This window comes from Mangifera indica, chromosome 4 (genome assembly GCF_011075055.1).
Source record: "Mangifera indica cultivar Alphonso chromosome 4, CATAS_Mindica_2.1, whole genome shotgun sequence".
NCBI lineage: Eukaryota > Viridiplantae > Streptophyta > Magnoliopsida > Sapindales > Anacardiaceae > Mangifera > Mangifera indica.
In genome coordinates, this window is record NC_058140.1 from 3,174,758 (window position 1) to 3,188,133 (window position 13,376).

The 13,376-nt window shown below is 32.1% G+C and overlaps 1 protein-coding gene across 1 annotated transcript; it reads left to right on the forward strand.

The window, feature by feature from the left end:
- Positions 1–6,488: 6,488 nt before the first annotated feature.
- On the forward strand, positions 6,489–10,428 carry LOC123213658 (probable RNA-dependent RNA polymerase 1). The gene is made up of 4 exons (XM_044633131.1): positions 6,489–6,992; positions 7,263–9,127; positions 9,368–9,518; positions 9,622–10,428. The coding sequence occupies exons 1-4, from the start codon at positions 6,489–6,491 to the stop codon at positions 10,426–10,428; spliced, it is 3,327 nt and encodes a 1,108-aa protein (XP_044489066.1).
- The last annotated feature ends 2,948 nt before the right edge of the window (positions 10,429–13,376 follow it).

The following is a 13,376-nucleotide window of genomic DNA, read 5'->3' on the forward strand; positions in this document are numbered from 1 at the left end:
TTCAAGAGTTTTAATTAAATTCATATCATCAATATAAACTGTTATAATGACTAATCCTGATATTAACATTTTGATAAAGACAAATGAACATATAGGGTTATTCACATAGCTCATCCTTTTTAAATATTCACTGGCATGATTGTACCATATTCTTCTGGATTATTTTAACTCGTACAATGATCTTTGTAACTTGATTGAGTACATGCCTCTTGAATTGACCTTTTTTTGTTTTAAACAATTTAAATCCTTCAAAGAGTTCAATATAAATTTCAGTATCCAAGTTTTCATAAAAATAAACAGTAACTACATCTATTAAATGCATATTCAATATTTACGAGACTGTTAAACTAATCAAATATCTAAATGTGATCATATCTATCTTATGTGCATATGTTTCATTAAAGTTTATATCCCAACTTTAGGAAAAGTTATGGGCTACAAGTCTAGTTTTATATCTAACAATATCATTTTTCTTAATTGTTTTTCTTACAAATATTCATTTATATCCAATAGGTTATACGTCTTTAGGTGTTAGGACTATAGTTACAAATACTTAACGTTTTACTAGAGAAGCTAATTTTGCCTGAATTACTTTTTCTCATTTAGGCTAATCATGTTTTTCTCTGCATTCATCCATAGTGCATGGTTCAAAATCATCGCTATTCATAATTTCAGTAGCTATTACGAATGAGAATATATCACCAATGTTAATCCTTTCATGGCTTCATATATCTCATGTATAAATATAATTTATATATATTTATGTATTCTTATATTCTTGTTCTTCAAGAATTTGTTCCACTTTAGTGGCTCTAGTCTCTTCAAGAACCTTAATCTCTTCTGGTGATAAATTAACAAGTGTGATTTTTTCAATTGTTTTAAAACCATTATGATTGATATCTGTTTAATTCTTTGTCTTTCGTTTTTGAGGAATAATGTCTTTCGATCTAAGACCTACCATGTTTTTGGTGTATATTAGATTGATAAGTCACAACTCAAATGAATTGTTCATCAGTCATATTAATTCTTGTGAGTGCATTGACAATTCGTATGTGTGATCTTTTCACTTTTGTTATATCCACAAATGCATTTGACATTTGGTTGACAATAGTTTGTAAATACACTATCCTCTGTACTTTGATTTTGCTTTGGGATGTGCAAGGATCAAGATAAGACATGGTAGGTAAATACCAAGTGAGTTCATGCCTAACTTCATAAGACATTTTCTTTTAATCTAAAATTAGGAACGTTGTCTCATCAAAATAACAATCTACAAAGCGTATAGTAAAAAAGTCATGCATCATTGGTTCAAGATACTTGATAATGGATGGTGAATTGTATAAAACATAAATTTCCAAATGATGTTGCGGTCTCATTTTTGTGTGATGCAGAGATATAATAGAGACATATACAACACAAATAAATATTCTTAAATGGGATATATCATATTGGTAACCAATAACCAATTGTAGGGGAAAATATTGATGATAAGAGAAATACCACAAGTGAAATAATGCTGTAGAATGTAATATAACATGTCCCCACATAGAAGTTGATAATTGAGTTCTTAGTGATAAAGTATGTGTAATTACCTAGAGTGATATGATGAAGAAAAATTGTGTCAGAACTTCAGTTTATATTTATCTCATATTCTCAAAACTTTAGGCTTTGTAATTAATATTCAGAATATTAAAATATTAGTTTTGATTATATTTAGGATTTCAGGTCCACATTTTTCATGATTTTGCAAATTTCAAGTTGTAAATGAGATATTATTATAATTTATATTTACAAATGTGAAACATTTATAAGAATAACATAATCACAGTTTACTTTTTGCAAACTGTAATGAATAATTATAATGAAAAATTAAATAAAATAATAATGATAATTAAAACATACATGGTTTATATTTTGCAAACAGCAGGACAATATTATAATTGAAATATCCATATTTATATTACACAGATGGGACGATGACATAATTTAAATAGAAAAAAGAACTATTTCCCACCTAAATTTTAGTCTGATCGCAAAATCATATATACGACAGATGAAAAACCTAAACATTCACCCATAGGCTAACTGATGTCTAAATTTTCTGTTAGAGGCAGAGGTAAAATTATTATTTTACCCATAAACCCTAAAACCTTGAAATTTATATCATTTTCCCCCTAGGTTTTAAAAATTAACACTTCAACCAACTCTCAAAGTTTGAAAAGTTTAGATTTTGCCCTAGGATTTATTTCATTCTCTAGCCACCATCATTCTGACTGACGGTCAATGCTTTCCACCTATTTTTTAGTTGCAACAAAGAAGAATGACGAAACATCATCCTTCGTTGTCTGGAAGAATTGATGAAGGATGACAAAAAGTCATCTTACAGTGCAACGATAAAGCTTCATTCTTTATCTCTTGTACCCGATCTAAACAACGAAGGGTTTTATTTTGTTATAGAAGAGTTTCGCTTCTTCCCCATCACCGGTTGGTTCCCTAAGCCACCGAAGATGAAACTTAAAAAAGGAGAGATGGTGAATTTTTCAAAGTCTAATCATAGGAGAAAATGTGAGTTTTCTAAACTAAGAGGGAAAAATGATATAAATTTTTTAGGTTTTAGGGTTTATGGATAAAATAACAATTTTACCCTTATCTCTAACTGAAAATTTGGATGGTAGTTAGCTTATAGGTAGGTATTTGAGTTTTTTGTCTACCGTGATATGATTTTGATATTAAACTAAAACTTGGGTGGGAAATTATCTTTTTTCCATTTAAATATTAGTGATATTGAAATATGCCTCAATAGATTTGTGCTAATGACATATTGTAAATTATAATAATAATTGGAAACAAAATGATAAAAGAAATGAGAGTTAATCTTGAGAAATGGAATAAATGATGTGTGTTTATTTGCATAAAACAAAAAAGAGGTTATTGTGTCTTATACAAAATGAATGAGGGGTATTTATTGTGGAATTTTTCATTGCACAAGAGGGATGAGTTAGGCAAGACAATAAATGATTTGTCTCAAATATCTTAAATTGATGCCCAATCATTTAATACTCATATTTTTTTTTATTTTCATGCGCCCCTCAATCACTAATTGCTTTCCTGTGGTGGAAAGACACTAGTTACATAACAGAAATAACTCTTTGATTTTCAACAAAAACACATGTTAAAGTAAAGATGGATATGAGTTGAATTTAGTCAAACAAAAGCCAATTTAATCTTAGCTTGAATTCAAAATGGTTAATTAGAGATTGAGTTTAAATTGTTTGATTGATGATAAATTCGTTGGAAAAATTGTTGAAAAGTTATCAAAGAAGAATAAGGCTTATTGGAGATAAAGTCCGAGAAGGAAAAATGTCACCAAAGAAAATGAAAAGTTGTCAAAAAAGATGAATCAACAACTTTTCAAATAACTTGACTTGACTTGATCTTAAGCTAGAACTATCCTTACTCGATGCCTATTCGCATCCAACCTTATTTAAAAGAGTATATTTATCATTTTTTACTATGATTTTGGTATAAGGTTATTGGGATAAGAACTTTTTGTTTAGTATTTGTTATACATTAGGAAAATGTTTAAACTAATTTATTTTATAATGATTATCAATTCTTTTGTACATGTATTAATAAGATCAATTAATTTTAAATTATATATAAAATAAATAATTACTTCACTCAAATTACATTAATATAAATTAATTTATTTTAATAAATTAGACTCTTTTTACAAAGTTGCTTTCTAAAGAAGGAATGCTTAACAAATTTTATTTATTTGGAATACTTTCCTTTCGCTTTACTCGGGGAGAATAGATTATGCTTATGAACCAAATATTTCTTTCCATACTTTTACTTGTTTGATTGGGTATTATTTTAATTTAAATTTAAAATTATTTAATTATATAATAATATATCATTTGAACATTTGAAATTAGATATACATAATTTTATTGAATAAAGGCCAAAAGACTTATTCCCACCCAAGGTATAATGAAATCCCAAATTCCCACCCTCTAACTTTCAAGAACTTAAACATTCATCTATTAACAAATTTTTGTTAAAAATCTCAATTAGGTTTAGAGGTAAAATTATTATTTATTAAAAAAAATTAAAGTTTTATCACATTTTTCTCCTCCATATTTAAAAACTTATATTTCTCCTAACCCAAAGTTTAAAAAGTGACAAATACCCCTCAAGGGTTTATTCCTCTTCCTCAGCACAGATTTCTCCATCTCCGACCATCAGTTGTCCTCCCTTCCCTCTTATCTCTCCCTCTAGTCTTTCTCCCTTGCCTCTCTGGTTGTTTTTAGTTGGAGATGTCTTCGTCTCCAACCAAAGACAACTGATGAGACAAGGAAGAGAGACCGAAGGGAGAGATAAGAGGGGAGAAAGGATGACCAATGGTCAGAGAAGGAGAAATTGACACTAGAGGAAGAGGAACAAACCCCCAATCTCTTCATTGCTTAATATCATTACAAATTGAAAAAAAAAAATTAAATATAATAAAAATGAGGGATAATAAAATAGGGTAAAAGAATCATCTATGAACTAATATCAATCTCCTTAAAAATCAAGTAGAGAATTTTCCAATACCTTGACTGCTTTTGCTTGGAAAACAAGAAAAATTAAAGCATCTATACTTCCCTATCAATTTCGGTTCAAGTCTCTTCCTCTTATTATTAAAAAATTTTATTAACTTTAAAAATTAAAAAAAAAAAACTTATATTTTATAGTTTTTAAAGGTGATGCAAAACCTATATTTATTTATAATATAATTATTAATAAAAAATTACTAAATATGATGATTCTAACATAAGCACTTGAGATATGGTAAATAACACAAACGTACGAGATTGTCCCATAATGTTATGTGATTTTCCTTTTTATTGGTCTAAAGAATGAAAAATTGAAACTTGTTGATGACATGAAAATTGGACCCACGATTTATCCATGTCAGCAAAACTCACTTAATAATTACTTTTTTAAAATCAAATATATTTATTTTAGATTTATTTACACTTTTAAAATTATGATAAAATAAATAATTAAATTATCAAATTACGTAATAATAAGTTATTTTGTCCATACTTGCTATTACAGTTTATATGGATAATATTACTATTAGTTTATAAATAAGTATTCTATAAAGTAGTGTATTTAGATTGGGGTGAGCTCTAAAGTGAGTTACCTAGGTTATAACTATTTGAACTCAAGTTACAGTTTCGATTCGATAGCTTATCTCTTTTGTCCATTTTATGACACTATTTATTATATCAATGATACTATTTATCTTACTGACAATATTCATTGTGCCAACCGCCATTCGATGACAATGTGTCTTGGTTTGAATGAATTCGAATTAAATATTATGAATTCGATTTAAATTTAAGTCAACCTTATACTCAATTCGGCAGGATTAAACCCACACCTACATTTAGAGTTATATGGGTAAAAGCTGTTTACTCAAGCTGTCAAAACGTCTCTAATACAGAGAAAATATGTGCAAACTTTGATACAATAATCAGAATTATAAATAATTAGTAATATAATTAAGTAAAACTCATGGTTAAGATTCTAGCTAGGTAGTATAGGAATTATTTGCAGGGAAAGTATAGAATCAAGGAATGGAACTCATTGGCGCCATGAAAAGACTTGGTTTGTAAGTACAGAAATTGACTAGCAATAGTTTTTCTTCCTTTTCCTTATCTATAAATATGGTCAAATCTTCATATCTTCGCCTGCATTTTGCTTGTTTATTGTTACGTACGTGCTGCCATCAGCCTCTTCATTTCTCTCTGCAATCTGCATTTTTTTGTGAGTTTCTTTCTCTTATTTACTTACAACCGTTCGCTTATTATTTCCTTTGTTGCAGTCACTTGTTTAAGATTGCATGCATTTCAGATTTTAATTTTTATTGTTTTGTAAGCTTTCTTAGGATTTTCAACTGTTTGCTCACTGGGTTTCATAATCTCTTCACACTACATGAACTTTTTATATTCAAAGTTTCGATCATTTTGCCATGTTTAGATTGGCCTGGTTTTTTTTTTCCCCTAGTTTATCATTTCTCTTGAGTGCTCCAAATTTTGTATATCTCTACTGAGCTTCAGACTTAATTACAAACTGACCCATTTGGCAACCATTTCAGGGAAGATTTCTGACACTTTTTTAGTGATATTAGGGGAATTAAAATTAAATTTTCCTTTGTGTGATTTGGAGATTTTATCAGCCAATCTTATCATCATGAAAGGAGGAATTATTTTTCAGCAACATAAGTTTGCTTAAAACTGAAATGGGTAGGCATTTTTAAGGTATGATGTTGGAAATGTGATGCTTATAATTTAAGAATTATTTGTTCATGATTGTTGACTGATCCTTGATGTGCTTTAAACTTCTTTACTCTCTAGCAAAATAGGATTTTGTTAAGTTACTATTTTATACTATTTTGGTGTTGACTAGGGAACTGTAGTTGAAATAATTTAGACTGAATGGGTAAAGCAGTCATACTGTATGGATTTGCTATGGCTGAGCAGCCAGAAGCCATAAAACGATTTCTGGAGCAAATTTTGGGTGAAGGGACTGTCACTGATGTGGGAGTCCAGCAAAATGAAGGTTCAAGGGCATATGCTGTTGTGCACTTCACAACTGCTGAAGCTGCAGAAACGATCAAGTCCTTGGCCGATAAACCGAGCAAATTTTGGTATGGGAATTCTTATTTGATAGCTCGATATATGGGTGAGGGACGAAAACCGAGTCACGTTCAGCATCGGATTAATGATGTACAATTGCACTTTGGTTATCAAATGTCAAAGAAAAAGTTTTCCTCAGTATGGAGTCACGAAAATGTTTCTGTGAAGTTTGGATTGGGACTGAGAAAATTTATCTTTTCTCTCTTTCATCACTCTGTGGAATATAAACTTGATCTTCCGTACGAGAGCATTAGGCTAGTTGAGCTGCGGCAACTACAAGACAAGAGGTTTCTCATCATTCAGGTGTGCTGTTTAAACTAATCAATGTTGTATTTTCTTTTATTTCTGCAATATAGAAATGCTTCTTACTGTACTCTGATGCTGCATAGTAACAATTTGTTGCATCATTTAAGGTTTAATTCCAATCGCCTGTGAATAATTTGGCACTGAATGCTATAATTAAAATTGTTCAAGTAATTAAAATTATTGACAAATAACTTTTCATTTGTGTGACTATGATGACAATTCTTAACATGTTCATCTTTTTTAATCTCTTGATGTTTCTGTTGCTAGTTAATCGGTGTTCCTCGGATATATTCAAAAGACGTGCCTGAGCAGAGCTTTTCTAGAGACGACGGTAGTTTCCAGTGGGTTCATGAAGTTGATTTTACTCCATCCTCTTGCATTGGTCAATCATCTGCAATATGTTTGGAACTTCCAAGCACAGGTTATCTTTCGGGTTCTCAGAAAGATTTTGCTTACTATAAAGAAACCGAAGGGAAATTCGTTGTGAAGAGAGGTTCAACTTCCTCTTGCAACTCTGATCATGTCCCCATTGTAAGTCCTCCAGAAGGATCTAACTTGCCATTTCGCATCCTGTTTAGGATTAATATGTTGGTTCAGCATGGTTGTATTCCTAGGCCAGCAGTCGATGAGAAATTCTTTCGGATGGTTGAACCGCATAGAAGAAATGTAGCATTCGTAGAACGTGCTCTTGAGACACTGTTCTATTCAAAACAATGTTGCTTTAAACCTAGGCGGTGGCTTAGATCAGAATACCAGAAATACAGCACGGCTGCTAGACCTCTTATGTTGCCTGCCATCAGTTTAAGTCACGGATTGGCATATATGAACAGGGTTCTAGTCACCCCATCTAAAGTATATTTCCTTGGCCCAGAGATCATTCTATCAAACCATGTTTTACGCGCATATTCTGATGACAGTGAGAATTTTATTCGTGTTTCTTTTGTTAACGAAGATCGGGAGAAAATACATGCAACAGATTTGTGTCCTCGAGCATCTTCAAGATATACAGAAAGGCATACTAGAGTTTATCATAGGATATTGTCGACTATGAGAAATGGCATTGTTATAGGAGATAAAAAGTTCGAATTTCTGGCCTTTTCTAATAGTCAATTGAAGGATTATTCTTTGTGGATGTTTGCATCTAGACCACGATTGACTGCACATGAAATTAGAGAAAGGTTGGGTGATTTTAGCGCAATAAGGAATGTGGCGAAATATTCAACAAGACTTGGTCAATCATTCAGTTCCTCTAGGGAATCTGTGTATGTTGATGGCGATGAAATTGAACTAATTCCTGATATAGAAGTTGAAAGAGGTGGAGTCAAATATGTTTTCTCCGACGGCATTGGAAAAATTTCTCCTAAATTGGCTACTATTGTTGCTAACAAATGTGGCTTCAGAAAAGTTCCATCCGCCTTTCAGATTCGATATGGCGGTTACAAAGGTGTGGTCGCCGTTGATCCAACTTCTTCAGTAAAGTTATCATTGAGACCAAGTATGTTTAAATACAAATCAGGTAATGTTAGTCTTGATATATTGGAATGGAGTAAGTTTCAGCCTTGCTATCTTAATCGCGAACTGGTGATACTTTTGTCGACTCTCGGTGTTCAGGATTATGTGTTTGAAAAGAAGCAAAAATATGTGATTTCTCTACTTGATTCAATTTTAACAGATCCATTAAAGGCATGGGAAGCGCTTAATTTGATGTCTTTAGGAGAGTTCACTCATGTCTTGAAAGATATGCTGAAGTATTATTCTAAGCCACATAAAGAACCATTTCTTTCCATGATGTTACAAATATTTCGGTCATCAACATTGAAAGATCTGAGAACCAAAACAAGGATCTTTGTCCCAAGAGGACGAGCAATGATGGGATGTCTTGACGAGACAAGAAGCTTAGAATATGGTCAGGTATTTGTGCAATGTTCAGGTCGCCAGAGTGACTTATCGAACAAGTCCTCATCTTTGTTCAGTGGCAGAGTATCAAATGAAAACAGAATTGTGAAGGGAATGGTAACCGTCGCAAAAAATCCATGTCTACATCCTGGAGATGTTCGTGTTCTTAAGGCTGTCGATGTTTCGGCCTTGCATCACATGGTTGATTGCATAGTATTTCCAGCTAAAGGAAAGAGGTAAGCCTGTCATATACTTCACACAGCAAGCATACACTTGCACAAGATAAAGGCTGTCTTATTACATATTAGATACTTCTGGCTAAGATGAAATTTCAGTTTTGAACTCAGAAAATTTCTAAATTTGTGGGCACCCTCTTGAAGATCCCATTACATCTTGTTCATCGATATCTCGTTTAATTAAGCATAATTTTCTATGTAAAGCACATTTATAGTGACATTATTTATATTTTCTATTAGACCTCATCCTAATGAATGTTCGGGAAGTGATTTGGATGGTGATATTTATTTTGTTTGTTGGGATCGTAATCTCATCCCTCCTTGTCTGTATCCACCCATGGATTATACTTCAGCAACACCTAATATTCTTAATAATGAAGTTACAATTGAGGTAACACACATGATTTATTTCTTATTTGCTATAGTTCATTTTCTTTTGAATTCCCATTAGCATCTTTTTTCTATGCCTTAACATAGACACTATTGCGGTGCAGGATGTAGAGGAGTTTTTTGTAGATTACATGGTCAAAGAAAACTTGGGAATAATCTGTCATGCTCATATTGCATTTGCGGATGAGAGTCCTGTAAAGGCAATGTGTAGACAGTGTATTCAGCTTGCAAAGCTTGCCTCCATAGCTGTCGACTTCCCAAAAACTGGTGTGCCTGCAATTATTCCTCGACATTTACAAGTTAAACGCTTTCCCGATTACATGGAAAAGCTTGAAAGAGAATCCTATGAATCGAAAACTGTGATCGGGAAACTTTACCGTGAGGTAAAAGATCTTCTACTAAAGATGGGAACTATCGAACCGTTCACCGTAGACGAGACGGGGCAGTATTATGATCTTGACATGGAAGTGGAGGGCTTTAAGGACTACATTGATGATGCTTTTTATTACAAAAGTGGGTATGATTATAGACTGGGAAATTTGATGGACTATTTCGGGATATTAACTGAGGGTGAAATACTCAGCGGTCGAATCATGAAAATGGCGAAATCTTTCAGTAAAAAGAGAGATTTGGAAGGGATCAAATTGTCAATGAAGTCATTGATAAGGGAAGCCAGGGATTGGTTCAACAAGAAGGCTAATGAATCGGACGGTCCAGAGAAGGTATATATGAAAGCGTCAGCGTGGTATTATGTTACGTACCATCCAAGTTTCTGGGGTCGATACAACGAAGGACAAAATCGCCAGCATTTTCTGAGTTTTCCTTGGTGTGTTCATGATAAACTTCTTGAGATCAAGAAACACCGGCAGGATACCTTAAGGGCGTTGCATCATTCTTCATTAAATGGCTAATTCTCCATCATGTGGATATATATGTGGATATATATGGATATATATATGTGTATTATAATTATTCATTAAATGGCTAATTCATTAAATGTGTTGACTGTTGTGTGTTTGTGAATATTTTAAGTGTTGCAAAACTTATTGTACATACTAATTTGTTATACAATAAATCTCTGATTTGGTGGGTTGCCTTGGAGTTTGCAGCAAATTTAAACGCATGGCCTTGATCGAAGAAGAACAGTAGAACACTTTCTGTGAATTAATAAAAGTAGCTGAATTAATTTTCAAAAAAAAATTTGTGGGCCTACTGCTACAGTTAACTTATGGAAGAAGGGGAGAATATCATAGGACTTCTAAAAGGGAAGTATTTGCCCCACCAAATAAAATGTTCTCTGCTGTATTACGGATAATCTTTTGACTTGTCCATTCTCTTTTTTTTTTTTTTAAATTAATTTCTTTTTATTTTATAAGCATAAGGATTGGTCCATAAATTTATTTTTTATTAATAGTTGTTGTGCTTTTCTTTTTATTTTGCCCTTTTTCTAATACTCATTGTTGACTTGCAGCACTCTTCACCTTCTCGGCTTCTGGGTTTTCTTTCTTCCCTGGCGGGTCTTCTTGTTCTTTTCCTGTTGTTGTTTTCACTTTAAGTTCATTTCTTTTTGTTATTTAAAAAACAAGTTCGGTGTGTTTACTTGTAATTTTTGACATGAACACCACACTTGCAGTAGAGAAAGTGTAAATCTTAAAAAATAATAAATAAGGAATGGAATCTAGAAGCAAACATGTAACATTAAAATTTTCCCATATTATGAGGAATTAATGCATATGTTTTTATTTTATGGTGAATGATTTTATCTGTGCCCATATTTAATTAACAATGAACTGTGAGTATATGTTTGCTGGTGCATACACGATGGATTGTAAATCAGCAAGGCGTTGACATCAAAGTGCATACTTCTACCTCGGCTATTAGCTTCCTTATTATTCTTTATATCGTATCCACAGAAGAAGATTCAATTGCTTACTTTGTTTAAGCAGAAAATTTTGAGTGATCCAGTCCAGCTTTTCACATGAAGTTTCATGATTTACGATTGCGTGCAAACTTCTCAGAACAAGAAGCAATTCTATGTGGAAGTTGTACACATAGGTTTGCTTATTGATTCCATAAACAAAGCAGATTCATGTTATTACTTAATATCCCAGCAACCATCACTTTCAAAATATCTTGGATACAACATGCGTGCAAAAGGAATTTATATAATTGTTTCAGCACCAGGTACCACCATAATTCAATTTCCTTGTAAACTGGACCTAGCAAGTCTAAGTTCATCTTAAAGATTATATTCCTTTGTTATATGTTGCTTTGATCCAGTGCATAAGTTCAAGGCAAAGGAGAAGGGTTCCACCATAACGATGCAAACCAGTAATATAACCGGCATTCCAGGATAGATTTTCAGCAAAATCTCATTTTCCCTTCCTGAAAAAAACTGCTTAATTATAATCATAGTTATGGCATACTTCACTATTCAGCCTTGGACCAAAAAGAAACCATGGACTCATGCTATTGCATAAGTCTTCCAAGTGAAGTAGTAATCTTTCAACTTACAAGTCAATCGAATAAGTAAAGCATTTTTCAACAATAGCTAAGCTACATTTAGCATACTGTTAAGAGGATATAACAAACCATATGGAGAATATATGCTCAGATAAATCATAATGTTAGAGATGTGCTTAGTCTTTCCAGTTATTCCATCTGTTTCGTCTTGTATCTCCCTACGCACAGCAACTGCATAAAAAAAATGAAATGCAAAGTAGAACGGTGAGACATACATTAATTAAAATTTTTTATCATTTACTAAAACCGCGTGAATGCAGACCAAAAAGAATGAGTTTTTGTTTTTGTTGTTTCGGAGTTTTGAGATATCTTCACTTATGGAAAGCGTTGTAGGGAGGGGTTTCTTGCCTGGTGGATCTGGTAATAATGTTGCTTTTTTATATTTGTTTACCATTTATATGGTTGTGGGGAAATTTAGAGAACTTGATTCATGGGATCTTGTCATTTATTGGATTTTGATAACGAAGGACGGAAGGAGATTGGAAGTTGCATCTTAAGTAAGCTTAGCTTATATACTGGTTGCATAAAAACTCTAGAACGGTGGATTCATTTATGGGATCCAAATCTTGTGCGTAATGTAATTGAAATTTGTTTACAATTTTTCTTCTTTTTACTTTTCTTAAGCAGGTAAGCTTGGCTTTTTGGACTAATGACTTTGCTTGGGACTCTCAAGTGATTATGATCCATTCTTAACATCTGATAAAAAGGTTGATATAAAATATGGTATTAGTGTAACTAGTTTTGAAACTGGTGAAATTATAAAACTTTTAGAGAGAATGTTTAAATTTAAGTTTTTATCGTAATTAGTGAAACTCTAATTTAATCGGTGCACTATAGCTAGGGGTTTACTTGTTCAATAAAGGCAGGCAAGATTCCCTAACATGCCTCAAACCCATCCAAATGTTGAACTTAAAGAAAAATAAACACATTATTGTTTTAAAATTTTAATGAATAAGGGTAAAATAATCACAAAATTTTTGTAATATTGATAATTTTTATATACCATAGGAGAGACTTATTCAAATTACCTCTTATATTCTCTCTCACATTACCTAATAAAATATCATTTAAATTTATTGTTACTAGTCAAATAAGGAAATGTTAATAAGAAAAGGTAATTTATGAAGATAATAATTTATTACCCCCAACCTTTAGAGTTCATGTCCACTAGGCCAAGTCTTGCAAAGTTTTGGGATGTATAGTTCTCTATTGATTGTGACTAGAGGTGTTTAAAAATTATTCGGTATGCAAACCGGACTAATACTAAATTAAAAACCAAACTGAAAATATATTATCAAGAAATTTGGTTTAGATGTCAGTCTAAGAATATAAAAAA